This window comes from Exserohilum turcica (genome assembly GCF_000359705.1).
Source record: "Exserohilum turcica Et28A unplaced genomic scaffold SETTUscaffold_19, whole genome shotgun sequence".
In the NCBI taxonomy this organism is placed as follows: Eukaryota; Fungi; Ascomycota; class Dothideomycetes; order Pleosporales; family Pleosporaceae; genus Exserohilum; species Exserohilum turcicum.
Window position 1 is genome coordinate 139005 of NW_007360014.1, and position 25918 is coordinate 164922.

Sequence of the window (25918 nt, forward strand, 5' to 3'; positions counted from 1 at the left end):
GAGCCGGATCGGAGGAAGTACCTGCCGCCCTTCATCAGCCATTCGCCCGAGGTCGGATCCGAATTCGGACCCGACTAGGATAGGTATATATTGAGACACTCCCTGTAGCTAGCTCTGTAGACTTTTGATATCCTTTCGTACAAGGCCTATAGGTGGCTTGTTGAATCTAGGCTCTTTGTGATCCCACGCACTCCCATATGCCTCTGAGTGATCCTACGACCGAAACAGATCCGACCTGCCTTACCTGCGCCGTTACAGAGCAGGTATACCAGCGCGTCGGCGGCGGATTGTTCGTTCAGACACGTTGTAGACAGCAGCAGCGCGACGATTACTTTGTGTTTGATGGAGATTAATAGAAGAAATAGCAAGCTGAATATCTGCTTCATTTAAAGCTAATTAAGTAGCGCTACGTTAAGCCATTGTTCGTTGAGATAGGAGAGGTGCGCAGGTTTGGTGGGGTGCGGCGCTCGCTTACCTGCGGCGCTCGCTTGCCACATACGTTATACATCAGTAGACTATCGATGAAGCGACTGCACACAAGCGCGGCTTACTTATGTCTTATGATTTGAACACTAGCATAAGACAACTCTATAGCGCTGCACATGAAAACGTGAGCAACGAGCATGAGTAGCGTAGATGTATGTATTACGAGCGCGTAATAAGAAAGGAAGAAGAAAAGGATGGGAACACGCACCTTTGCGCAGGATATCTATCTGTTTGCAAACTAAGCCTCTTTAGAATAAGTATATTTGGACATGAAAAAAAAAGAACCCCGCCCACCTGAATCAGGAAAGGAACGGGGGGAGAAAGAAAAGAAAAGAAAAAGACTCCGACATGTCCTAGTCGGCTATGACCAAGACATCGAGCGAGCACCAATCTTGGACACCGGAACACCGGATCCAAAAGAAAAGAGAAGAACAACGCCACTTTGCCCTTGCTTTCCTTCCCTTTCCTACACCTACCTTCTTTTCCCACCCTCATCCTTCCATGAAGAAAAAGAGAACAGCAAAAACAAAGCAGAAAACAAAACAAAACACATTATCGTACAGAGCTGTGAGAGCATGATAAGGGAAACAAAAACAATACAAAACGTGCAAGAACGCGTCACCTTGTTTCACATTTACCGTTAGTATCCATACTGTCGTCTAACCGTAGCTCGTGGTCGTCGTCCTCCAGATCCAGGTCCAATGTCGATGCTTTGGAGTTCCAGACTGAGTGCCATTTCATCGTTCTGAGAGCCATAGCCGCCTCCGCCCATGTCGATAGGCACCTTTGCGGGAATAGGCGGTGCAGCGACACTGTGTCGGTGAGTGCCGCGGTGGTCATAGCTACCGCCGTACGTGTTGGGGTTGTCACGTTCACGAAGAACTTGCCGGTCTGGCAGATTGTATTGCGGGTTGTCATAGGCAGAGACGGGGCGTGGCTGCTGATCACGCGTCTGCACTCTGGGACGCGTATTTGACATGTATTGCGGAGCGCGGTGGCTGGCGAGTACAAGCGCTCCAGCATTGACGGGCGAGCTGTAATCATTGAAATCATGCCCCGAAGGGACAAGGGCATTACTGTTGTCAAAGTTCATGCTTGCGGCATGGCGGATGCGCTCCCGTTCAGCGCGATCGCGTTGATACCTCTCTTCACGCTGCATCGCAGCCTCAAGGTCACGGCTGCCGTTCAGCTGAGGTCGTGTACGAGGAGCCTTTTCTTTCACAGTGCCTTTGGGTACAGGCTCAGGTGCCCAATTGTCGACTGGCAGGTGATCTGAAGCATCAACAACCCGGCCACTGAAAGTAACAATTTGGCCCTTTTCATTATACTCCATGCGACTACCCGGGCGGTCAGGCTCATCGTCGGAAGGAATTGGTGATTTGGAAACCCTCGGGTTGTAAACATCGAAGCTGTCAGGGTTGAATGCAATTCCAGATAACCTGCGTTCGCTTGAGTTTTCGAGAGGAGGTGGTGGACGAGGCGATACCGATTTGCGAGTCGGCATGCTACGCGCAGGCAGTCGGGCAGAGCGCTCAGTGACCGGGTTAGGTGAGTGACGGTCCATATCAGGATGGGGAGAGTAGCGATCAGGGACCGGATTAGGCGAGTATCGCGGATTCACACCAGGACTCGTAGCACGAGGCTTGACAATAGGAGTAGGATCATATACCGGAGGAGATCGCTGGCGGGGCTGCTCGGGAGGATCGTGAGGATAGTAATCATTCATGTGGTACGCCGAGTGGTGAACCAGTTCCTGTGACTGTACGGGCGTTTCAAACTGGGTAATGGCCCGATACTCGGCAGGCTCGGAGTAGTGACGCAGCCGTGGCGCAGACTCATAAGACGGAGGCGCATCATATGACGCAGGCTCAATCTCCTGTCTTACGGGGCTGATTCCGGGGATAAGACTAGATGGCAAGGCTTGCACATCTTGTCTCACAGACTCTTGCCGGAGAGGCTCCTGTCTCAGTGGAGAGGGCGCCATGGCGTCCCGGGATACCGGACGACTTGGTGATTGCGTTGGCATGCGGGGATGCGTGTATCGTCGCTCCGAAGGTTGCCGAGGGGCATAGTCAATAGGCTCGTACTGCTGGGGCGGTGCTGCATCGAAACTGATCCGACGAGGATCTTCTTGGGATCGCGCTCCAAAACTGAGCGGCGCTGGAGCATCGTTGTGGTACCTGTCTTGGCTCTCACGGCCGGGGTGAGGCAGCGTGCTCGCGTTGCGCTTATGCATTGGCGGCGGTGGTGGCATGTCATCCTCGTCCTCAACCATGGGTTGCATGGCACTACGCCTTCGGTGCGTGGGGCTCTCCTCTTGCGGCGGGGGCGCTTCGATGAATCTTTGGCCGTAGTATGGGTTCTGAGGAGATGCTTGATCTTGGCTGTAGCCGCGGTTGCGGTTGCTTCGCAAAGGCGCAACTTGGTAGACAGGATCCTGGTACGGATCTTGTTGGACATGCGCCGAAGAGGGTCGCTGCATCTGATCAGTCCTTGCAGGCTGCTGCTGGTGTTGCAGCAATTGCTGTTGCAGGTACTCAATTTGCTTTTGCTGGTTCTGTATCTGCTGCTCGTGCGCTGTTGACTCGTAGTTGTGCTGAGTCGGGACTGCTGGGGCCGAATGCGAGTGGACCGGCTCAGCAGGGTGCTGCTGCTGGTGGCCACGAGAACGAGCGTCGTCTTGAGACATCTTCCTTGGCTCTGCATGGCGTACATGTTGTGGTAAAGGGTCAATTGGCTTCACTTCGTACGGCTTGGGCGCTGCGTACGACATGTCGAAGCTCTCTTCTCGTGTCATGGGCAGCCGCTGGTTGGAAGACCGCGGGCTGGGCGATGTGCCGTACGGAGACTGTGCAGGAGGCCGCTGAGGAGTGTTCTGGCTTGATGTCGGTGTGGATACGTGGTGCAGTGGGGACGAGTCCGGCACGGGCCTGCGGTTGGGTGCGTCTCCGTGACTTCGATGAGAGGGCGGTGTCTCGTTCGGCGTCTTCTGGTGTCGTGGAGACCCCAGCTCTCGGGGGCCAGCACGCATGCCTCGCAGTCCGCGGTATTCGGGCGTGTGGGCTGGCGAAGGAGTTGCACCGGTGGGGTCCGTGGGCAGCGGCCGTCGCTTGACTGGCGTCATCTCTCGGGCTCCGCCCACAGCAGCTCTCTCCTCTAGCCTAGTTGAAGACCTCTTCTTCTCCGGGATCTGATTCTCTGCCTTGGGGCGGGTGTCGTAGAAGGTGATTTCCATGCGCAGCTCGCCGGCATACTTGCCCTTGCAGTTGAGGCCGAGCCACTCGTCACTCTGCCCTCCGCCAGGCATGATGACGGACTGGAGATTTGCGTAGGCCTCTCCAATCAGCTCCGTCTTCTTGTCGTCGTTGAAGACGGACACCTTGAGGCGGTTGTAGTCGGGAGAATCGTGAACCGTGAAGCGTAATTCCTGGTCCCTGCATATGTCAGAGAGGCGGCCTGGGTGGTGGACGGCAAACTCACCATCGCGGTGTCTGGCCGCCGCGCTTGTCGGTCCGCGTCTTCTTCGCCTCTTTACCTAGGCGTGCAGCACAGTAGGGGTCCTGTTTCCCCATTGTCCGCTTGTTGGGAAGATTCCTGGCGCGGTCCATGATCACAACCAGGGTGCCTATGACCGGTCCGTCGACAGTCATGTCGGAAAAGATGCCGGCAGCGTGGGCGCCGCCAAAAGCGGGAGTGTGCATGGTTTTGTTAGCCATGCTGCGGCAGTCGTTTGTAGGGCGGCTATCGAGTGCTGCGGAAGGAGAGAAGGCGCGTCGAGCGGAAGTGGGTGCAGCAAGAGGTGGAGCCGCCTGGGCAGCGTGGTGGGACGGCGGTATAGGGCATCCGCTGCAATTGCAAGCAGAGAGAGAGAGCGAGAGCGAGAGCGAGCGAGAGAGAGAGAGAGAGAGAGAGAGAGAGACTGCAGAGCAAGCGGGTCGTCGGGGAGAAGCTCGAGCTGCAGCTGCAAAAGCAAAAGAGTGACGGTTGTCGCGGCAGAAAAGATGACGCGAGACGTGAGCGTGGTAGGGCAGCAATTAGGTGTAGGGCAGAACTGGTGTTGTTCTAATCGATGTTGCGCATCTTGTGGCTGGGAGCTTCCAGCCTCTCGCAGCTCCGCTAGGGCTTAGCCCCGAGCTCTCCACACCAATCACCAGGCCACTGCGCGATCCTGCCACCCACTTTGTTCGTCTTCCCCGTCAGATCATTAGGGGGCGTACCTTGCAGCTCCAGCAGGTTTCTTCTTTAGCCTTGTTTTGGCCTGCGAACGCCTTATCGCCCTGGCGCCGATAGTCCCGTCGAGGGGGGGGGCGAAATGCCGTGGCTGGCGGGCGCCCTGTTCGGCACATGTCTACGCCGCCAGTCGTCAAAATAGAACATGCTGGACTCGATGCGCCGGCGCAGCACGCCGCCGTAGTATGCACATTCATACTCCTACTGCCCACATACTTACTTACGTACACACGCAGACCGTCGTCTCGCATCGCTGTGCCATCTGGCTTCGCCTCGTTCCGGGCCATGCTCCTCCTCGCCGCACCACCCGGGGCGGCATAGCCGATCCATGCTTTATCGACGACCACATACATAGGCCATGTCTGCATCCCTCGCCCTGATCCTGCAACCCCCCCGTCCTGGCAGCTTGGTTGCATCCACGCATGCGTGCCGGACGTGCGAACATCCTGTTGTATTTGGCCGCGTCTGCCCCCGGGCAATGCTCGAGGCATGTCCTGTTTCCACAGGGACAACGTCGAATCCAGGGATACCGTTGATCTCCCGTACGCCAATCGTGCTATGAGATCACTCCACCGCTCGGTCCAGCCGCGACACGCTCCTACACAAGATGGCTGGGCTCATCAAAGCGCGACCGCATGCTCATTCCCGACTCGCCGATTCGTCGTGTGCGAGCCCTCACCTCCATGGCTGGCGTACAATTGTGCGGAAATTGCTGACTGACGGCTGTGTAAAGGCGGCTCGGACGTACTTCGTACTCGCTGGGTGAGGAATGTAGCGCGGGTAGCTTGGCGCCCTCTAAGCGCGGTGTGTCGTCGTGTTGGGTCTCGGCATTGCTTGATGCGGCCGAGGCGGTGGTTGTAGCATGTTTTGTTTGGGCGCCCTGTCGCTGCCAGCCCCCGGAAGCAGCCTAGCGCCCCGTGTCCCCGTGACCGCGCGCCCCCGCGTTTTTCGCGACTTCGCGATGCGACAGGCATCTTCCGCCACCCAACAGCCCCAGCGACAGGGCGCCCGCCGCTACCAATGCTGCTGTCACTGTCACTGTCGCCATCAGCATGCCGGCCCATACGCCCTCGCCGCACCGCTTTCTAGCCCCCAACCCCAACCCCAACCCGCACTCGGCCCCAAATTCCACCAGGCCGCACTCAAGCCTGCGCAATGCAGCTACACTCCAGCCTCCCGCTGCTGCAAAGACGCCCACGCCCCAGCCAGGATTGCCCGCCAAAAAGATAACACCCGCCAAGCGATTTGTCATTGCGCCGCAAAAGAAGATTGCATCGGAGAATGCGAGGCTTCGGGAGGCAGGCGCAAAGACAAGCTATGAAGCACAGCCGCAGCACGCGCCACTACCCAGACCGCGCCGGAAGCTGGAGCGCGTGGAAAGCATCGAGGAGCCATGCCAATCCAGCGTGTCGGACGCGGTATTAGACGAGACGTATGCCTCTGGCGTCATACCGTCGACCGAAGACCAGGATGCGCCGCCCGACGAGTCCAGATATTACCCGCAAAGCAGCGACGATGACGAAATGCTGTTTGAATCCACCACGCGCAACAAGCGACTGCGCATGTCGACTCCGAGCTCGCCGCCCCTGCAGCATGCAGAGCCTTCAACACCCGTTGCAGTACACAACTCAACAACACACCGGTTCAAAGTAGCTCCACCACCACCACCGCCACCACCAGCATCCCGTACCCCTGCGCATTTTCCGAGCATCGCCTCGGTCGCTGCATCAGCGGCAACAGCACCATCAACTTCGCATCGTCCCCACTTCATTCTCCCTGCGGCGCCAACGTCTCCCCCCAGGCCCGCCAGACCACCGCCAGACATCTTTTCCCCTTCGCGCAAGACGGGAAAACATGTACCAGGCGGCCTCGCGGCGACCGTCTCAGCGTGGATCATCGAGGCGGCTACTACGGGCTTCGCGGCGCAGGAAAGGGGCGTGGCGGGTGGCGCGAGGGAAAAGGAAGACGGCGTCAAGATGCGGATACGCGTCAGGGGTTTGTCTAGGGGTGGAGCCCGTGAGGCCGAGATGCAGGACATCGGGTGCTATGCCGGCGGTGTCGTGTTTGCGAGGGGCGAGATAGAGCCAGGTGTGGGTAGTGCTTTGAGAGCGTCCACTCTCGCAGTCGAGAATGGAGCTGTAAGACTTCTCCTCGCGGGCCAGGGCGGCGCAAGAAGCGCGCGAGGCGTCAAAGTCAGAGTTGGCAATGTGATTGCTGTACGTGCGCCTACGTGGGAGATTGATGTTGGACTTGAAAAGTGGCTTGTAGCTGTCGACTGGGTGGTGGTGGTGTAAAGACGCGGTTGAAAAAGACATGGCTTATGAATGCATGTGTGATGAATTTACGAAGATGAGCTAGATACTTGAGCCCAACAAGTACATGCTTATGACTAAGATATGAGAATCCGTACCGTTCATCTTGTGCCTTGATATCTTGTTTTCCACTGCTTTGTTTGACTTTCTTCCGCTGACACGATTGCTTAGTATTCCACTGGAGTTTGATCCCGCCGCTATCGTCTGCACTGGGGGAACTGACGAGACTCTTCCGAACATGTTCCCGTTCCCGTTCCCGTTCCCAACCCTGCCTGCTCAGAGCTCAGGGCTCAGTGTGCTGGACGCCTCTCTGAGAGCCTCAGTCCTGGCCTCGAGCTCTTGATTCGAACATGGCTCGTTCGGCATGCTTTGCAGTTCGGCCGTGAAAACGCGGGGTTTCTCTGCAAGTACCTTCTCGCCACCGTCGTTCTCGCCCTCGAAATCAAACATCAACTTGCGGACCGCATGCTCAGAAAGGCAAATCAGAGGCCGTATGTTGGTAGCCAGCATCAAGTCTTCCTCGCCGCGCACCGTACTCTCGCTAGACGCGAAACTAGTATTCTCGCTTCCTGTGCGCCTGCAGTGCCGTTTCTGCTCCGCCATCGTACGTCCTCCAGCTTGCATGGCAGTCAATACACCGCCCACGCAGCACCCGTGGAACAAAAGATGCGCAGTACTCACCATCTGAACTCGACCTCTTGCCGCAAGCAACTCGAATCAGGGGCGTACTGGGCAGCTCGCATTCAGCCGCTATCCTGACGGTACCAGATTTTTTGAGCGCAATGTACACGTCGTTGACGAGGGCGCGACGCCAGCGCATCGCCAGCGAGAAGTCGAAGCCGAGACTGGAGAAATCGGGCCAGGCGTAATCGGCGTGGGCTTCGTACCAGTTGAGCAGGTTGAGGATGTCCATGCGTGCTGCGTCGGGCGTGGCGTACGTCGTGGTGGATTCGTGGGCCCGCGCTGATGAGAACTTGACTGCGGCGGTTATCATGTAAAGGGGCCAGTCGACCATGGCTTTTTGGTCAGCGTGGGTGTGATGAATAGCCATTGGGTATGGTGGTGAAATGATTGGGGGCGAGGAAGTGCTGAGGAGGGTGATTACCGGATTTGCTTGATGCAGTATTGTCCTGGCGAGCGATATTTGCCATGTGTGCTGGTAATTGGTCGGGGCAGAAACTAGAGGGATGGTGTGTCTGTTGGATTGGTATCAGAGAGAAGGCGGTTGGTCAGTGTTGATATGCTGCCTGATGGGCGTGCCTTCCCATCTCGACAGTGGATCATGTCATTGGCCAATCGTACGTTGAGGCGGGTGGATCAACAGCAGCAACAGCCATTCAGGTAAGTAAACCATCTTCTGCAAAAAAAAAGAGTTCTGCATCCTCTCACGTTGCTTACTGTGAGACTGGAAACCTAGTGCACAGAAACCACTCATAGCTCAGTATGGCCATTTCCGACTCACTTGAAAATTGCGAACCATGGTTTATCAAAGCTCATTAACAACATGTCGCTCGATTGCTCTGTTTAAAACCGATGGTGCGGAATAATAGTCGTTGATATCCTGCATGTACGCTTCCCCCTGAACCTGTGAGTGACTTTACAACGCTGCATATGCGAGCATATCACTGACAGCAATATGACCCTTAGGTCAGCCAAAATGCCTCGCAAAATAGCTCAGCAAGTGACTATGATCCGCTCTGATTGCGCCTTCTGCCGCAAGGCAGAGCTAAAGGGAATAACAGTGCCACAAGTCTGTCGCTTCTGCGGGCGACGAGGGAAAATCTTCTTTCGCCTGCCCAAGCCAATCAACGTGGACAGGGAACAACGCAAAGTTTACATCGACACCATTCCCAGAATGCTAAGTTTCACCGGGGGCATGCCAGACGTGGTTGGGCAAGTTCAGCGGCTCCATGCGCAAAGCTTGGAACGAAAGGGCGGCGCAAGTGCAAATCACGACAGCCAACTATCCAAAGTGGAAGGGTGCACGACAATTACACTTCAGGCTGAAGACACAGTGCTGCAAACACCAGCCATTACAGTCACTTCGGAAAACTCGCCGCCGCTTATGGACGTAGTGACGTGGACAACGTTTGGCTGTAGGACGTGGCAGGGCGTGGATATGCATCTTGCTTTTAGAGCAGCAGAGATGAATGCTAATCGCAAGCGGCATAGGAGGAGCAGCAGTTGCAAGCGCTGTGTGAGAGACGAGGAGACGAATAGAAAATGGGGCGGAGTGATGGCGGAGCTGAGGGGCACAGTGGCATGGGAAGACGAGCTGACGGAGGCGGCGGGGGTACTGAAATTGCAAGACGAGCAGGTGTAGGAGAGGAGTTGACTTTTTGGACGTGTTGCAGATGGGCGTCAGATTTTGGGGGAATTGGCTTTCATATCGCCGATGGACACTTGTTCGCAAACGAGGGGGTTTTTGGGGTCAGCCCACGTTATTCTGGCGATGCTGACTTGTTCGCGTAAGTAGACATGTGCCTGATAGGCAGTATTGGTATGCACAGATTGACTAGCGCACGCCCGCAGATGGAGCGCTCACGTGACGACGGCCCGTCTGCGATATCAACCCAAGCCCACGCCCAACACTTTTGCCATACGACGTGCAGAGGTCGAGTATTGCTGACGCAGCGCCCGTTGCCGCTGCATCGCCACACGGAGCATTGGGCTGCAAACACGTACAGGCATCAGATTCGCCCGCCGTGGGCGTGGGGTCTCCGCCTTTGCTCCAGACTCTGCTCTTGCTCTTGAACAAGCTCGATAGCCGCTGCATAAGCTTGCGCAACCGATGGCAAGATACGCGTCATTTGCTGCACGGGGCGATGGATTGGGCGAGGCGAGAGAGAGGGGAGGGCGTCACTGCAGCGCTGCGAGGCGTGCGTGCCATCCAGGTGTCACTCGGGCGGTGGCACTCGACGAGGCGCAGAGCGAGTGCGAGGGCAGCGCTGCGCTGCGCTGTACACACAGGAGCGTAGTGAGCATGTACTAGGAGTACCTGGACGTGGGCGTCGCAGCAGGTGGGCCGGAGACTTGTCGGCTCCTCACAGAGCGAGTGTGGGTGTGGGTGTGGGTGAGCCCCACGTCGCGGCGGCGGCGGCGATGGCGGCGATGGCTGGCGATGGCGGCAGAGAAGGCGATGGAAGCCAGAGACAAAGCCAAAAAAAGCCAAAGCAAAAAAAAAGGGCTAAAGCAAAAAAAAAAGACGCTCGGGTCGGCTCGACCTGAATCATTCGCTTAGAAAAGGGCTTCCCTGCTCCCCGGGCCCACGCCCACGCCACGTCACTCGACGTCCATCAACCACCCTCTCCCTCACTGTCGCCATCACGGCCGGACCTCCCCACGACGCCGCCCCCTGCACCGCCCGCCCGTCTTGGTTCGTCGCCAGGCTCGCCTCGCAACACGGATGCTCCTGGTCGGCTGGCAATTCCTTCGTGCGCGCACCCAAGCTTTCCGGTGGCCGCAGCGCTGGCGGTGCCAAAGGGTACCACGACGTCGACCACCACCACCACCACCACCACCACCACGACGCCCGCCCCTCTGCGCTCCACGCCCGCGACACATGCTGCAGCTAGCTCGCCGCCGGGCCAATGGCGGGAGCACTGCGGCTGCCCGAGCCCACCTCTTGGGCTCGCCATCTGGTCGCTCGCAACGAACTATGTTTCCCTACGTGGCCCAATGGCGCCTGCAGGCCAAGCTCGTCGTGGTTACGTGAGGCTTGCGGGAGCATCGGGAGCACTGCGCTGAGCCTTGCCGAACCATTGCATCCACGCCGCGCCATGTCTCTCCCTACCCCTTTGCGCATCACGTCTTGTGACAACTGTCCTGCAACGCCCTTGCTTCTGATCGCAGTGCTCCGTCCCCAGCTTGGGCCCGATTGAAGCCACGCACACACATAGCACCTCCACGATCCGTGCCTCGTCTAGACTGACTTCATTTCTTATTCGTCTCTCCACGCCCCATCTTCGCTCCCCACGTTGTATGCTGCCATTGCTCGTCTGTTACTTGCTGTTGCCGGCAATGGAACTGCGGAAACGTCAGATATAGCACCTAGCACCGCTTGTCCGATTCTCCGCTCCCCAACCCGCCATACTGTGTTTGTCTGACCCACCATGCGTCAATTCGCGAATGTCTCGATATCGCAATGGGAGAACCCCTACGGCAACTCCCCAACAAACAACGGCCAGCACTTGTACGTCACGGCCAGTGCACCAGCGCCTCCGCCACCACCACCAGAACCAGAACCACTGCCCATTGTCTATCGCCGTATACCGGCTGCCTTCTCCTATAACCCCCTGGCAGGCCAGACGGCAGGTGAGACCAGCAGTAGTAATGATAATACCCAAGCAGGTATGCTTGACGTGTTGTCATACGTGTCCAGCAGAGCCAATTGACAACAGTAGACACAGGGAATGCCCCGCCTGCACCAGAGCCTTCAGAGCAGCCTGCCACAACACCAGACGCCACTGTAGAGGCACCTCCACAAGGTACAACACCAAGTCCTGCCGGTGACGCCGTGCCAGAAGCCATACCTACCGACACCACAGCTGAACCTTCAGGATCAGGAGAGAACCAAGATGCTTCACCACCACCACCACCACCACCACCTCCACCTGCACCGGTGGATGTCACTCCTGTCGTGCTGGAAGCAGCGCCACCCCCACCAGCACCGGCACCAGCACCCCCCGTGGAAGCTTTACCCCCTCCACCCCCACCAGCACCCGTGGAACCAGCACCCCAGACAGTAGTAGACGAGGATGAGAAGAGTGGTGAGTCCGAGCAGGCCGCTCAAGAGCCCCCTGAATCTCCAACAAAAAAGTTTGTCCACTTTACCTCTGACACCAAAGACCCAGACGCCTCAGAAGACTACAGGAGAAAGAAGTCCATGGGATTCAGTAGGGTCAAAGCTACAGCGTTTGTTCGTCTGAAGAAGTCACCTAAGCTGCCCCCGAAAGAGAAGAAGGAAAAGGACAAGAGGAGAGTGGAGCAGTTTAGGATCATTTCGCCAGACGGCTACGTAAGAACGCGCAGAAGGAGCTCCCAGCTCTCATCCTCATCAAACGAGAAACCAAAGCTAAGCAGAGAGGAAAGGTTAACAACTAGGACAAGAGGCGTAGATCCCAGCCCCCCATCAAGCGATGCGGGGACAGTCGCCATGTCAGACGTTCCTTCGTCAGTGATATCAGACTGCATTATCGAAGAGACCCCGCAACAAGTCGCCAGATCAATCGTCAGCAACCCCGCTCCATCACCGCCGCCGCCTCCACCAGCAGTCCAAGCACCAGCAGTCCAAGCACTGGTAGCCCAAGCACCGGTAGCCCGAGCTCCAGTAGCCCAAGCCCCGGTAGCTCAAGTTCCTGTAGTCCAAGCCCCGATAATCCAATCCTCGCTAGTCCGTAACCCGCCTGCGCCATACAGTGTGCCATACAAAGTAGTCATTGATGAAGACGCAGCGGAGGCTGAGAAAAGTAAAGAGGAGGAAAGTGCTCCGCCGCCAGAGGAAGCACCGGCTCCACCAGAGACAGCACCAGCAGACCCTCCAGCAGACCCTCCATCTGAAGTTCCTGCTGAGCCTCCTGCCGACGCTCCCCCTGAGGCACCTGCAGAAGCACAAGAACCCGTACCAGAGGATCCACCAAAGCCTGAAGAGCCTGCTGCACCGGAATCTGAACCTGAACCTGCCGAGCCTGTACCTGCTGATGAAGCCCCAGAGCCGGTGCCAGATGAACCGGCCGCCGCTGAGCCTGCTGAGGCTCCAGAGCCAGAGTCGGAGCCCGCACCTGAATCAGCAGCAGAGGCAGAGGCAGAGGCAGAGGCAGCACCAGAGGCAGCACCTGAAGCAGAATCAGAACCGGCACCTGAGGCGGAGTCTGATCCAGCACCCGAACCACCATCTGAACCAGCACCTGAGCCATCAGCAGAACCAGCACCGGAAGTCGAGGCAGAGCCAACACCTGAGCCGGCAACAGAGCCAGCTCCAGAACCTATTTCGGAGCCTGCACCCGAGCCAGCCGAAGCCCCCTCTGTCGAAATGGATAGGGCTGAGCCCGAGGCTGAGGCTCCTGTCGAGGATTCATCCGAACCACAAGACGACTCAATCGAGACAACCGAGCCTGCCGAAGATGCTGCCACTGGTGATGAGACAGTACCGGATTCTGAAGACGCTATTGCAGTAGAGGAACAAGCCGAAGCTCAAGAAGCTGTTGCCACTGACGAAGAGCCTCCAGTGGAGAGCCCAAGTCAGGCAGCTGAAGCAGCTTCCACTGTCGACGAGATCCCTGCTAGTGACGAAGCGCCAGCCGTTGATGAGACCCCCACTGACGAAACGCCGGCCATCGAGGAGACCCCTGTTGCGGCTGACGAAGAGGTACCGACAGCCGAGCAAACCCCTGCTCTAGAAGGTTCGCCTAGTGCCTCGGCAGATGCCGCCGTTTCACCAGAGACACCGGCTGCCCTAGAAGACCCTGCTGTCGACGAGGTTCCGGTCACCGAAGATGCTCCTGCTGTGGAAGTTGTGCCCGTTCCTGTCGACGCGGCTACCGAGGACGTAGCACCGCCGCCGGTCGCCATGGAAGAAGCTGCTGTCGAGGAAACCCCTGCTGCCGAAGCACCTGCTATTCCCGAAGAGGCTCCTGTGGCTGAGGAACCTTCTTCTGTTAGTGAGGAGGTTCCTACACCTGAAGAGGTACCTACAACTGAAGAGCCTGCTGCTGAAGAGCCTGCTGCTGAAGAGGCTCCTGTTGCAGAGGCTCCTGTTGAGGTCCCTGCTGAAGAGACCCCTTCTGAAGAGACTCCAGCAATTGAAGAAGCAACTGCAACTGAAGAGGTTCCTCCCGCCGAGGTTCCTGTTAGTGAAGAAGCTCCTGTTGATGCTCCTGTTGAGCCAAGCGTCGCTGAAGCACCCTCGAGTACAGAGCCATGCTCTGAAGAGCTTCCTGCAAATGGCAAAGAGGTTATAGTGGAGAGATCACAAGAGACCGAAGCAGAAACTTCAGAGGTGGAAGATGTTGCAGCGCAAAGCGAGGTCGAAGCCGCTCCTCCGGCCCCAGCCCCAACTGATAGCAATGAAGTGGAAGCAGAGGTGGGCTCCAATGGACCAAGCGCTGATGCAGCACGTAAGTATTATTGCCGCGCCTTGCAATGAGTCACTCGAATGAGTCCAGTACACGTCATTCACTCATATGCTAATGTAATGTAGCTGATGCTGAGTCTATCGATGCCCCCGCACCTGCAGACGCCGTGAATACAACCGAAGCCGACACAAGATGCGAAGATGTCGGCGAAGGTTCTCAAGTCGACGAAGCTATACTGGCCGCGCAGGAAGACGAGGCTGCCATGGAGGAGGAAAACGCGGACGACGGCAGTGTTGCTCGCAACGACAAGGAAGAGTTCTCTGACGACGACATGATTGATGACACGATGGATGACATGATTGGCGACGACTCCGAGGTGGATGTCTCGGACTGGGAAAAAGAGGACGACGATTCATGGCAGTGCGATGCGAATGAAAGCGACTCGTCTGAACATGATGATGCTGATGCGCCCAGTACATGGCGAAGCTCGATCGAACTCAGCCGCGACGACATGGACAAGTCAGAGCCCCCACCGGCTGACGAGACTGTCGAGGTGTTTGCAGTGCAGGCAGACAGCACCGGTCCCGAGGATGCACACGAGACGGCCGACGCCGCGCAAGGATGCAGTGCGGGTAGTGCTGGCGCGGATGCAGCAGAGGAGACATGCACAGCTGCTCCGAGCGCTGGTGTCGGTGAGGATGCGCCGGCCTTGGGCTCGGAGGCTGGGACGGCCAGCGACAGCGCAACGGGGTCAGATGACGCGGGGAGCGCATGCGAGGCAGCAGGTACGTCGACATAGGCCGTTTGCTTGCTTTTCATATCTTTTTCCTGTCACCGGCACTGTGGTGGATGTTTGCATGTTCTTTGTCGCCGGTAGCTCTACACCTATGGCAGCGCACGGGCGCGCGATGGCGCCCTGCATGCAGCGAATCGGGCTAGGCCATTGCATGTGGGACGCTCCCATTGGCCGCCCCAGAAATTTCCTTTGGCGGCCCACACTGCCAACACATGCTGCCAGTGTCGCGCTGAGCTTATCGTCACGTGCCCGCCGCCCGCCGTCTGGGGTTGGGCTGCCATGCATGCCTGCGATTCGCCGCGCCTCCAGCATGCGTGGTTTTGCTGTGCGCTAGCCCGCCCGGCCCTCTTTGCTTTCCCGAATCCCCGTCACACGCGAACCCCATCCTCTCTTTTTTGTCGTCTTCCATCTTTCTCTCCCACGTCAGCAGCCTACTTGTCCACGTCCGCGCCCGCTTGGGCACCGCCCTGACTGACTGACCCAGACGCCGCTGCTCCTGCTTTATCCCCAGCCCACCACACGCCCGGCGAGTCCGGCCCAACCACCCTCGTTGACGGCACAGGTGAAGTGAGCCCACCATCGGCCTCAGAAGAGGCTGGCACAGACGCACCCACTGAACCACCCGCCGCCGACGACACTCCTGCTGAGGACGCCCCCAAGGACCCTGCCCTTGCCGACCCCTTGCCGGAAACGATCCATCAAGATGTCATAGCACCAGACCCAGCACCAGCAGAAAGCGAACAAAGCCCTGCTCCAGACATGCCGGCCAGCGCGGTGTCCGACTCGGTACGTACGACTGCCTTCTCATCTTTGCCTTGCAGTCCTGTGCTTCGTGGTCCACATGATCTTGCGAGTCCATGCTCATGAATTACAGGGTGCTTCCGAACTCAGCTCTTCAGTCGTGTCTCACCAACCCGACCTTGTCATGAAGGGCAACGCAGCACCAGCACCCCAGGAACAAGTAGCGGGCGAGCCAGAATATGACACGGGAAGTGAGCCCGAGTCTGACGACGACGACTGGTCTGGGTCTGAAGTGTCATCCCTCTCGCCTGTTGTAGATGGATCCGAGGCTGGCGACGCACCCGTCTCCGAACCAGCTCTGAGTGAGCATGGCCAACTCGAAGACGAGGCCCACGAGCAAGATGCCCCTCCAGCCATTGAAGAGCCCCAAGCTCCACTTGAAGCTCAGGCTGAGGATGGTGTTGACCAGAGTCTTGTAGGCTCGGCCTCTGAGGTGTCGGTAGCAGCCGAGCAGGAAGAGGGTGAATCTAGCTTGGTTGAAGATGACAACCAAACTGTGGCTGAAGATGCTATTGCCTCCGAGCCGCCTGCAGAGCCCGCCCCGACTGAGAATCCCGAAGCTGAGGCCATTCCTGAGGTTGTTCCTGAGGTCAGCCCTGAGGTCGTCCCTGAGGTCAGCCCTGAGGTCAGCCCTGAGGTCGCCCCTGAAGCTGAGGTCGTTCCTGAAGCTGAGGCCGTTCCTGAAGCTGAGGCCGTTCCTGAAGCCGAGGCCGTTCCTGAAGCCGAGGCCATTCCTGAAGCTGAGGCGGCGCCTTCCGAGCCTGAAGACGGCTCCGAAGCCGATTCAGAAAGCTGGGCTGGGGATAACGCTGAGGCCCCTGCCGATGAAGACTCCATGGTGTCTTCGCAAGGCTCAGAGGATGCACAGGAAGATGCAGCTGTTAATGTAGAGGCTGCTGAGCCACAGGATGCCCCTCAACCAGCAGAGGAAGCACCTCAAGAAGAAGAGGAAGAGGAAGAGGAGGAAGAGGATGATGCATCCTGGGGAAGTGAGAATGAGAGCGACGCTGAAGCTGAAGCTGGAGAAATCGAAGCGGAACCAGAAGCTCCAAGCGAAGCACCTGAGGTCGACGCTGCTTCAACTGCAGATGGAGCCGATGAGGTTGACGTTGCTCCAGCAGAGGCAGAAGTCCAGCCGGTCGAGGAGACTGCTGATTCGGAGCCCCAAGCACCTGAGCCACAGGAACCCTCCGCGGACGTGGAAGAAGTGCAAGATGCTCAAGAATCAGACCCGCCTGCTCCGGCACCCGAAGACGCGGCCGTTGTGGATGTGGCCCCTGCAGACGAAATTCATGAAGAGGAACACGACCACGAAGAGCTAGCTGAGGATAGCGCAGCTGTTGATGCAGATGCTGACCCAGCTCCCGTCGAAGAGCCCGAGGTGGTAGAGCTTGCCCCACCTGCCGAGGATGACTCAGCAGAGCCAGCTCCGGAGGAAACCGCATCAGTCGACGAATCGCCATCTGTATCGGAAGATGATGAATCACTGGTAGAAGAGGTCGCCCCGGTTGCTGAAGAGGTTGCAGTGGTGGAAAGCGAGCCTGCCGAGGTACTTCCTGAACTAGTGGAGGCAGCCCCCGAACCAGTGGAGGCACTTGTTGAGCCAGTGGAGGCAGCTGAGCCAGTTGCGGAGGTCATTGAAGAACAGGAGCCTCCCGTTGAAGAAGCTCCTCCAGCAGCAGAGCCGGACCCAGAGCCTGTTGAGACTCTTGTAGAAGCGCAGCCTGAAGAGGAGTCTCTGCCAGTACCTGAAGAAGAGCCACAGGCAGACCCCGAAGATGCACCAGAAGAGGTGGCAGAACCTGAGCCAGCGCCTGCAGAGCCTGAGCCAGCGCCTGCGGAGCCTGAGCCAGCACCTGCAGAGCCTGAACCTGCGCCTGCAGAGCCTGAACCTGAATCCACAGAGCCCGAGCCAGCACCTGAAGCAGATGCTATTCCAGCGGAGGAGCCTGAAGCTGTTGAAGCTCCTGAGCCGTCTCCTCTGGAAGAGGCCGCGCCTGTTGAACCAGCTCCGGAGCCTGAGGCGGAGCCAGAACCAACACCTGAACCAGCAGCCGAGCCAGAACCGATACCAGAACCAGTGGTCGAGCCAGAGCCGGAGCCAGCCGCTGAGCCAGAGCCAGAGCCAGAGCCAGAGGCCGAGCCAGAGCCAGTACCGGAACCAACACCAGAACCAGCAGCCGAGCCAGAACCAGCACCAGAGGCGGAACCAGAGCCAGCACCAGAGCCCGAGCCCGAGCCAGAACCGGAGGCAGAGCCCGAGCCTGCACCGACTGAGCCGAATTTGGAGCCAGAGCCAGAGCCAGAGCCAGAGCCAGTACCAGCCGAGCCAATTGCCGATGCGGGTGTAGATGCGCCAGTCCCAGAACCACAGGCTGAACCGCTGGAGGAGGTGACGGAGGCAGCCAATGAAGAAGTTGTGGATGACGTCGCACCTGTGGAGCGGTCACCCGATGTTGATGAGGATTCGAATCAGCTCCCATCATTTGTCGCGCCCGCGGCTGCTGCTGCGGCAGTGGCAGTAGGAGCAGGAGCAGCCGCCATTATCGCCTCCGACAAGCATGCTGAGCATTCTGCATCCAGAGAACGCGATTTTGCAATCGACGACGAGGTCGCAGCTGAGCCTCATGTCCGGGAGAAGCCTCGTCGACGTCACTCGCACGCTCACCGTGATGGTCACCACCATTCAAGTCGTAGACGCGAAAGTGAAGCTAGTACTAGGGAGCGCCCAGTCATGGCTCCACCAGAGATTCCTGGCGCGCTAAAGACTAAGCGTCGCGATAGCATGAACGAACGCGAGGCGGAGCGAAGGAGGGAACGATTACGTGAGGCTGAGAAATCTGGCAGTGTCAGTGACAGGGAGAAAGCCTATCCCGAGTATCGATCTCGCCGCCGTGACAGCAGGAGCGATGAAAGGCACAGTAAGCGCCGGCCCATTGAAGAAAAGGAAGACGATGCCGAGAGACAAAGGCGGCGTGAGGCTCGCAGAGCTGAGAAGGAGCGACTCGCTGCAGCAGATGCCGCTAGGCTCAAAGCCGAAGAGGAAGCTAGAAAACTAGAGCACCGTGAGCGACGCCGTGCAGTCAAGCGAGCAGAGGAAGAGCTTGTCAGGGCGGTCGAGGAACGCCGAAGGCTCAAGGAAGAGAAGAAGCACGCTATTGAAGAAGAGGAGAGGCGACTTCGACACGAAAAGCGGCGCCAGAGGCACGAGGCCGAAAAGGAGGCCAGACGTTTGGAACAGCAGAAGATTGAACAGGCCGCACGTGAAGAGGAGGAGGCTAGGAGGCTTCGACGGCAAAAGAGGGCAGAGCGTGAGGCTGCGAAACTAGCAGCTTTACATCATGAAGAGTACATTGAGCCATCTCGTGATACGGCTAGACGTGCTGCAGAACATTATGACGAGCCGTCGTCACCCCCTCCTCTACCACCCCTAGCCGATGATACCCCGCCTCGCAGTACACCGCGAAGACGCCTGAGCACCCGAGAGACGACACCTAATGTCAAGCGTGCCGGCATTTTCGGTGGCCTTTTCGGTCGTACGAAAACTGACGCTCCTCCGCCACCCGTGTCGAAACCTGTCCGGTCGTCAACTCGCGCACGTGCGAATACGCTAGAGGGTCCTGTCAGAGTTCCAAGAAGGGATCTCGAGGTAGACAGCTCACCCAATAGGGATCTTTCTTCTAACAACGAAAGCCGCGACCGAGCCGAACGTCCTCATCGTAGTCGGCGCCACTCACACCAACGTCGGCAGTTTGCGTCTCCTGAAGAAGAAGCTGAGTACTACAGGTGGAAAGAAGAGCGGCGTTATATGCGCCGTCCAGAACATGAGATGTCTGGTGGTAGGGATGGAATTCATCCCCCGGCCTTTGACGATCTTCCACCGCCGCCACCACCACCCGAGCCCTTTGAAGACGAGCTTGAACCCGAGTCACTCGAGTACGCCGAGTCGCCGTTCATTGAAGATGCAGCTGCAGTAGTTGGGGTAGCGTCGTACTCGGACGAAGAGCGACGCGAGCGTCGGCGCAATAGGCGCATGTCCAAGCCGGAAGAACGCCCCAAGTCACGTCGCATCTCGGTCACTGAGAAGGAGCGGCCATCTGGTCGCCGCACCGAGACTGATCGTACTGACCGTACACGAGCCCGAGACCGCGGCGAAGAGCGCCCACGCGCCAGGCGAGGCGAGACGGAGCGTCGGGACCGAAGGAAGAAGAAGGAAGAGACAAGCGGTCTCAAGGGACTATTTGGAGGATTGAAGAAGAGGATTGCTTAACTTCATTGTACATTGGAAAGAAAAATATTTATCATGAGAAAGGATTCTTCACGGAACGGCAAGGAGTTAATGGATCTGCGGGATTGCTCTATACCATTGAAAGGAACTCATACAATAGGTGTTTCTGGAGTTTTGGGCGAGGACGGGCATGGAGCGGCGTTTGTGTAATACTACTTGTATCCTTTTCTCTCTCTTTTTTTACTCTTCACCAGTTTTCCTTAGACCACTTAACAAGCGCTCGCAAGAGACACTACGTATACTTTTTTGTAACTCCCGGAGACGTAGCCTATTTACGATAAAGTACGAAATGACGAATCACTGCTACGACACACACACACACACACACACTCACAAAGTTAAAAAAATAAATTCTGCTGCTGACTCGCATGTGACAAACAGGAAAAAAAAGCCCCCCCCCCCTCCCCGGACACACGCTGGATGGAGCAAAAGAAGAAGAAGAAAAAAATTGATAAAGCAGGTTCCTTGGCGATTCCGAGTCCAACATGTCCGGGGTATGGCCATCTAGGTGTATTAGCCAACTAGCTAGCTAGCTAGCTAGCGGTAGGGGCAGCTAACATGGTACCGGCACCCCCCCCCACCCTTTCCTCCGCGATCCCTGCCTTCAACAACACTGGTCAATCGGGGCGCACCTGCAGGCGCTCACTCACGGCTTCGGCCTAACTAGGCAAAAAGTCCATGTACTTAGCCTTCTCTTCCGCCTTGAAACAAGGTTACTTTCCGTCTGTCTGTCTGTCTGTCTGTCTGTTTGTTGCGTCTCACGTGACGAGGTATGTAACTATCCTATCTACGTAATGGTTATTGTGTGTATACGTGCAGCATGTGTCTTTCTTTCTCTCTGTTTCTCTGTCGGTGTGTGTGTGTGTGTGTATGGATGTGTGTAAGATAGCTTTGGGTACTTATATCCAGGGTACAGGGTACTTTTGTAGGTTTAAAAGAAAAAAAAAAGGGAAAAGAAATACCGCATCTTGACTCGTACACAGGTAAAGCGAGCAACTAAGTAAGTCTGGAATGTAAGTCTGGAATAAGAGAGTTCCGCGCCACAGTTCCCCCCCCTCCCCCTTCCCCACGCAGGTATAGGTGTATGTATGGTGATGGGGGAGGGGGGGGGGTTGTAGGTATAGCTGTGTGCATGTATAGGTGTAGCAACCGAGGTAATGCGAGGACAAGGACACTGCCGGTGAGGTCAGTCGGTCGTTCAGTTCGGTCAGGTTACGTAGTTGGCTAGTTAGGAAGTTAGTTAGTTGAGCCAAGACGGAGCTGGCACTGAGAAAGAAGAAGAAGAAGAAGAAGAAGAAGAAGAAGAAGAAGAAGAAGAAGAAAAGCCCGCGTTTGCGTTTGTTCCAGGTGCGTGGGTGTAGGCAACTTGAAGCATGTACGTATGTCGTATGTGGAGCTGGAGGCGGAGGCGCAGGTGTACCTGGACCGGTGAAACACTTGCGTAAAGTCCTAAGTAAGTACGTACCGGTACTTGGCGCTTTTTCCCCCCCACACCACACCACACACCACACTACCACACTCCACCTTGCTAGGCGGGCGGCCGGAGCTGGACGAAGGCGTGGCATGTAGGTAGAGGTACAGGTACGTGTGCATGACTAAATCAAGGCGCTTGAAACATGCAGAACGTGGGAATACACGTACGTACGTACCTAGAACCAGAGCGGGGAAAAAAATCACGCATGTCTCGGCATTGCGGGACATGCCCTTGTTCTCTTCGTCTTGGTATTTTTAATCAGCAGTGCAAGGGCGCAGCCGCGGTGCCTGACTAGGTGTCAGAGAGCGCTTGTGGGTCGTGCTCTGGACCGGAGGAGAGATGCGTACTTGAGAGAATGGTGGGGTGTGGGTATGCAAGGGGCCGGTGAAAGAGGTGGATACATGGACGTGGGTGCAGGGGGATCTGCGGATGCGGATGGAGATCCAGGGGGGGAGTGGTGGAGGTGGGGTGCTGAGTTGTCGATCTAGGGGGGTAATGGTGTTGCATCTAGTAATGGTTAGTGCGAAGGACGGGTGGATGAACAGAAGAGGAGTAGCTGGGTGTAGTACTTTGAAGATCCGCAGCTTTGAACTTTGATGCTAATGGAAACAGGCATGATCGGTTGATGAATTCAACTGATGTTGCAATTATCGTCTGGGGTATTATTCTAGATTCTAGCGTTGAGGCTTTCGCACGCTGTAAAGTCGACTACCACCACTACTACCACTCCTCCACACAAATGTACCAGCGAAAAACGTCGCCGCTGCCCTAAACAGCAATAGCAATATTAATTTGCCCTTTTCTCTTTTCTGTACTGCTTTTACTTTGTAGATAAGGCGCTTTACTTGACGTAATTAGCTATAAGTACTCTACTCGCGTATCCAGCTATCATAACACGCTCTCGCTTTTAGCGCTGCTAGCTACTTAACTAGAGTATATTTCACACAAGATTCAAAAACTCGATGTGCTTCGATAGCCAAAGCTTCCCGTACAGGCATCCCTCTTGTGTCGCAGAAAGCGGTTCGGCTGCTCCTCCAAAAAAAAGCCACTCTAGGGCTCGAACATGGACACACAGTTTGTAACCTGCCATGATGCCACGTTGAACGCGAATTTCCACTTTCCGCCCCCAGATTGGCAATACGTCTCGTAGTCCTCAGCATTAGCTTCAATAGCACAGTTGTCATTACCAAACACTTGCAAGCAGCATGTATCTGTTTCCGGAAACGCCTCTCCCTTGGGGTCCCATCCAAAATAGAAATCATCGTTCTTATTCAGGTACGAGCCGATAAAGTTGGAGACCGTGTCGATGACTTTGATGCAGTTGGTGTTCACTTCGATTCCAGTATCCGAGCTGATGAGATTTGAATGATCGATGCTGTATACTGAACCGGGGTTTTGGACGTATTGCCGCGTCTCATCATTGAGAAGTCGGAAAGTCCACCAGTCCTTTTGCTGTTCTTGGGGCAGTGTTTCGGTCTGGTCTGAAGGGCGATCCGCTGTACCGCAGGGAGCCACATTCAAGCAAGTTTGAGTATCGCAACCTGGCATGAGGCCGCAGATGAATCCTGTTTTGCAGTCATCGCTCGATTCACAATCGTCCGTGAGAGATCCAACGCAGGAGGTAGTGTATTCAGCGCACAAGCCAGTGCCAGAGAAGGTGCTTGCGCACGTGCAAGTATCGTAATTGTCTCCATAACCGCATCGGCTGAAATCAGTGTGTGAACCACCGCAATATTGGTTTGAGCAGGCCCCGTTAATGCAGACATCTGAAGAGCCACACTGCACGAGTTAGCAGGGCAAGGAATGTGACAGATGAAAGCTTACATGATGGTTACAACGTCCACAATTTGCGTGATCAGATAGTGTGTCAGTTATGAACATACACTTCACCTTTCCACAAAGTTGCTTCTTGAGGCTGTTGTATGTTTGCCTCGAGCCCGGAATTGCAGTAAGAAAAGTTTGTGCAATAACTGCCGAACATAGCGAATTTGCAGCCCAGCCGATCAACGGGAGAGCAGCAATATCAGCAGGGCCTGTCTCGGCCAGCAGTCCTTCGATTACTCCGGTGACGAGTGTAGCGCACCCGGTGCGGAACGACTCGAGTTCCAGAGCGAAGGTTGTGAAGGCCACAATTCCTTTGTTCCCAGCTATATTGGCAAGTTTCTCACACGCAAAATCGAAGATCTTGACTGCGACATCGTCGACATCGAAGCTCTGAACGGCTTTGTTGTTGCTTGCTTTGGTTGTGTCGCGCACAAAGTTGACAAGACTTATTACATCTTCGCGAAGTGAAGATTGGGTTCCCAGTCGTCGCTCTCTTTTTTCAAGCGCGTGCGGGATGTCTGTTGATCCATGATTATGGGGATCATCGTGGTAGAACCAAGCCGTCGTCGATGCCCGTTCGCGGCGCGTCTTTGGAATACAGTCTGGGTTACGCGTGGTCGTGTTACTTGATGCTGGGATAGTTTGATCCGCGGCAGGATAATGCTCCTCAGACACCGTGATATTCTCGACGTGAATCAGTCGCGTCCCGTTTAGCGACCACGAAGTGACGTCCCAAAACTCCGGAGTATCAGTGCATTGGATACCGTTGGTGCACGTCAAGCCTGACTCATTTGTGTTGCAGGTGACATTTGGAAAGGAAGACAAAAAGTCACAGCCTTGACCGAAACAGGTAAAGTTGAAAGCGTAGGCTCCTTGCAGCCCGCATAGGGAGTACCAGCTCGTAACTGATGACATGGTGAATGAGATAGGTCACAACTATAACGAGTTTTTGTGCTTGGGTGGTTTTCACTTCAAGGTAGTGAATCTCCCGCTGCCTGGGTTCAGTTCACAATATATCTATCTCGGTATCGCCTTTCCATGACGATAGCAACCGATGATCTCAGATGCTCATACCTAAATGTCAGGCTGCGGTGGCCCCATGTGAAATCATGGCGGAATTCTGGACGTTGTTTATGGATGCCATATCAACTCTGAAGGTGAGCTGTAGTTGTCTTCTGCGTGGCTTGTAGCCACAGCCTGAGACTCTGCTCACATTGCTGGTAAAAACCAAGAAAATTATGAGGATCTCACCTGATCTCACGCTACGCCTCATCAGACACTGACTGAAAACTAAATCGCGTGCAATCGTGGCGGTGTGGCGCGAAGACTATCGTCAAACCTTCTGTAATAGGAAAGCTGGACTCAGCTCTGCGCCGGAAAAGGAAATGCGAGACGATCATACCGCTGCAACTCATGCACATGGCAGAGGGCGGCTATATCAATGCAATGAGTAGCTATTAGGTAATGGCCACCACATTAGCTCATTGACTGGTGAGTCTCTCGCTGGTTTTTTTTCCGTCTAGCATCCCAGTGCTTTTGAAAAGAGCACAAAGTCAAGGTACAGGGAAAGGATAAAGAAACTACAGATCTGCACTGCAACGCGCTGTCCTTGGGCGTTTGTAGGGGATAAAGGATTCGGTGTTGACGGGCGAACGGGTGAACATGACAGGCGGCCGGTGCTCAGCTGTAGGAGGCGTCATTTGGACTGAGGCTGAATCCCCCACCGAAACCCCGCATATGCCGTGCTGTAACGACTGTAGAGAATATCTGGGGCAATTAGAATGTAAGTCTACAGGGTCAGCTTTTATTCATGAGCTACAGTACTACAGCGGTAAGTTTGATGACCCGAGACCAGCTAGCGGGTATTATTGCTACTCTATCTATGGTAATTAGGGGCTATTACAAAACACCAACTTCGAGTTTTCTGGAAACCGCTAGGAAAGCACGCTATCTAAGAGAACCGACCCGAACACACACCAACTTCGAGTTTTCTGGAAACCGCTAGGAAAGCACGCTATCTAGGAGAACCGACCACGAGGAATCGACTAACAGCACTTTCAACACCTGCAGCTAAGGCGCTAGCGCGCAGTAGGGAGAAGAAGGAGGCCTTCCTTCGTTATCTCACGCCTGTGAGAATTTTCTCACAGAGCTTGGGCTCTAATGCCAAGACTAGAGGGGCCAATAGGAACGCAGGAGCTTATTGAAGCTCAAATTCAGCAAGAAACACAGACATATCAAAACAATAAAAATAACAAAAAAAGACTAGCCTCAAAGGACCTTAGAGGCACAAGCAAACGACTAATGGATAATAATCCAGAAATCGAGATGGCTGAGGAGGCCTCTACGCCGTGCCCTAACAGGCAACCAGAAGAACCGCCTAGGCCTACCCATACTAGGACAAGAAGCAATTTTTCTCCATTTATTGGAGCAGTGCCAAGATACCCTACAGTAGGGAAAACACCAAAGGCAACCTCTATTGAGGAAGCCTTAGAGATTGCTAGAAACCTAGTAATCCAAGCAGCTAACCTAGCTGAGAACAACCCTACTAGGCAAACTAGTTTACTAGACCTTGTAGAAGTCTTTAGAGACTTTACAGAGAACGGCAGAGTAAACAAAAAAAAACTCTACAATTCT

The 25918-nt window shown here is 55.8% G+C and overlaps 6 protein-coding genes across 6 annotated transcripts; 3 read left to right on the forward strand and 3 right to left on the reverse strand.

Annotated features, from left to right (window-relative positions):
- Nucleotides 1–632: 632 nt before the first annotated feature.
- Nucleotides 633–2807, reverse strand: SETTUDRAFT_168976 (uncharacterized protein). Its single transcript, XM_008026582.1, has one exon. It carries the CDS (start codon nucleotides 2759–2761, stop codon nucleotides 1127–1129), a length of 1635 nt encoding a protein of 544 aa, XP_008024773.1. The 5' UTR covers nucleotides 2762–2807; the 3' UTR covers nucleotides 633–1126.
- Nucleotides 2808–5768: 2961 nt separating this feature from the next.
- On the forward strand, nucleotides 5769–7004 carry SETTUDRAFT_62287 (uncharacterized protein; the record flags this gene model as incomplete). The annotated part of the gene is made up of 1 exon (XM_008026557.1): nucleotides 5769–7004. A coding segment is annotated over one exon (1236 nt), but the record flags the coding sequence as incomplete, so codon positions are not given.
- A 264-nt stretch (nucleotides 7005–7268) lies between these two features.
- SETTUDRAFT_47278 (uncharacterized protein) lies at nucleotides 7269–8043 on the reverse strand (the record flags this gene model as incomplete). The annotated part of the gene is made up of 2 exons (XM_008026549.1): nucleotides 7269–7645; nucleotides 7710–8043. 2 exons carry the CDS (start codon nucleotides 8041–8043, stop codon nucleotides 7305–7307), a joined length of 675 nt encoding a protein of 224 aa, XP_008024740.1. The 3' UTR covers nucleotides 7269–7304.
- Nucleotides 8044–8685: 642 nt separating this feature from the next.
- SETTUDRAFT_28177 (uncharacterized protein) lies at nucleotides 8686–9351 on the forward strand (the record flags this gene model as incomplete). The annotated part of the gene is made up of 1 exon (XM_008026521.1): nucleotides 8686–9351. One exon carries the CDS (start codon nucleotides 8686–8688, stop codon nucleotides 9349–9351), a length of 666 nt encoding a protein of 221 aa, XP_008024712.1.
- A 1789-nt stretch (nucleotides 9352–11140) lies between these two features.
- Nucleotides 11141–20285, forward strand: SETTUDRAFT_47279 (uncharacterized protein; the record flags this gene model as incomplete). Its single annotated transcript, XM_008026550.1, has 5 exons — nucleotides 11141–11378; nucleotides 11432–14143; nucleotides 14227–14886; nucleotides 15382–15683; nucleotides 15772–20285. 5 exons carry the CDS (start codon nucleotides 11141–11143, stop codon nucleotides 19966–19968), a joined length of 8109 nt encoding a protein of 2702 aa, XP_008024741.1. The 3' UTR covers nucleotides 19969–20285.
- Nucleotides 20286–22254: 1969 nt separating this feature from the next.
- SETTUDRAFT_184462 (uncharacterized protein) lies at nucleotides 22255–24199 on the reverse strand (the record flags this gene model as incomplete). The annotated part of the gene is made up of 2 exons (XM_008026583.1): nucleotides 22255–23239; nucleotides 23285–24199. 2 exons carry the CDS (start codon nucleotides 24197–24199, stop codon nucleotides 22511–22513), a joined length of 1644 nt encoding a protein of 547 aa, XP_008024774.1. The 3' UTR covers nucleotides 22255–22510.
- Between the last annotated feature and the right edge of the window lie 1719 nt (nucleotides 24200–25918).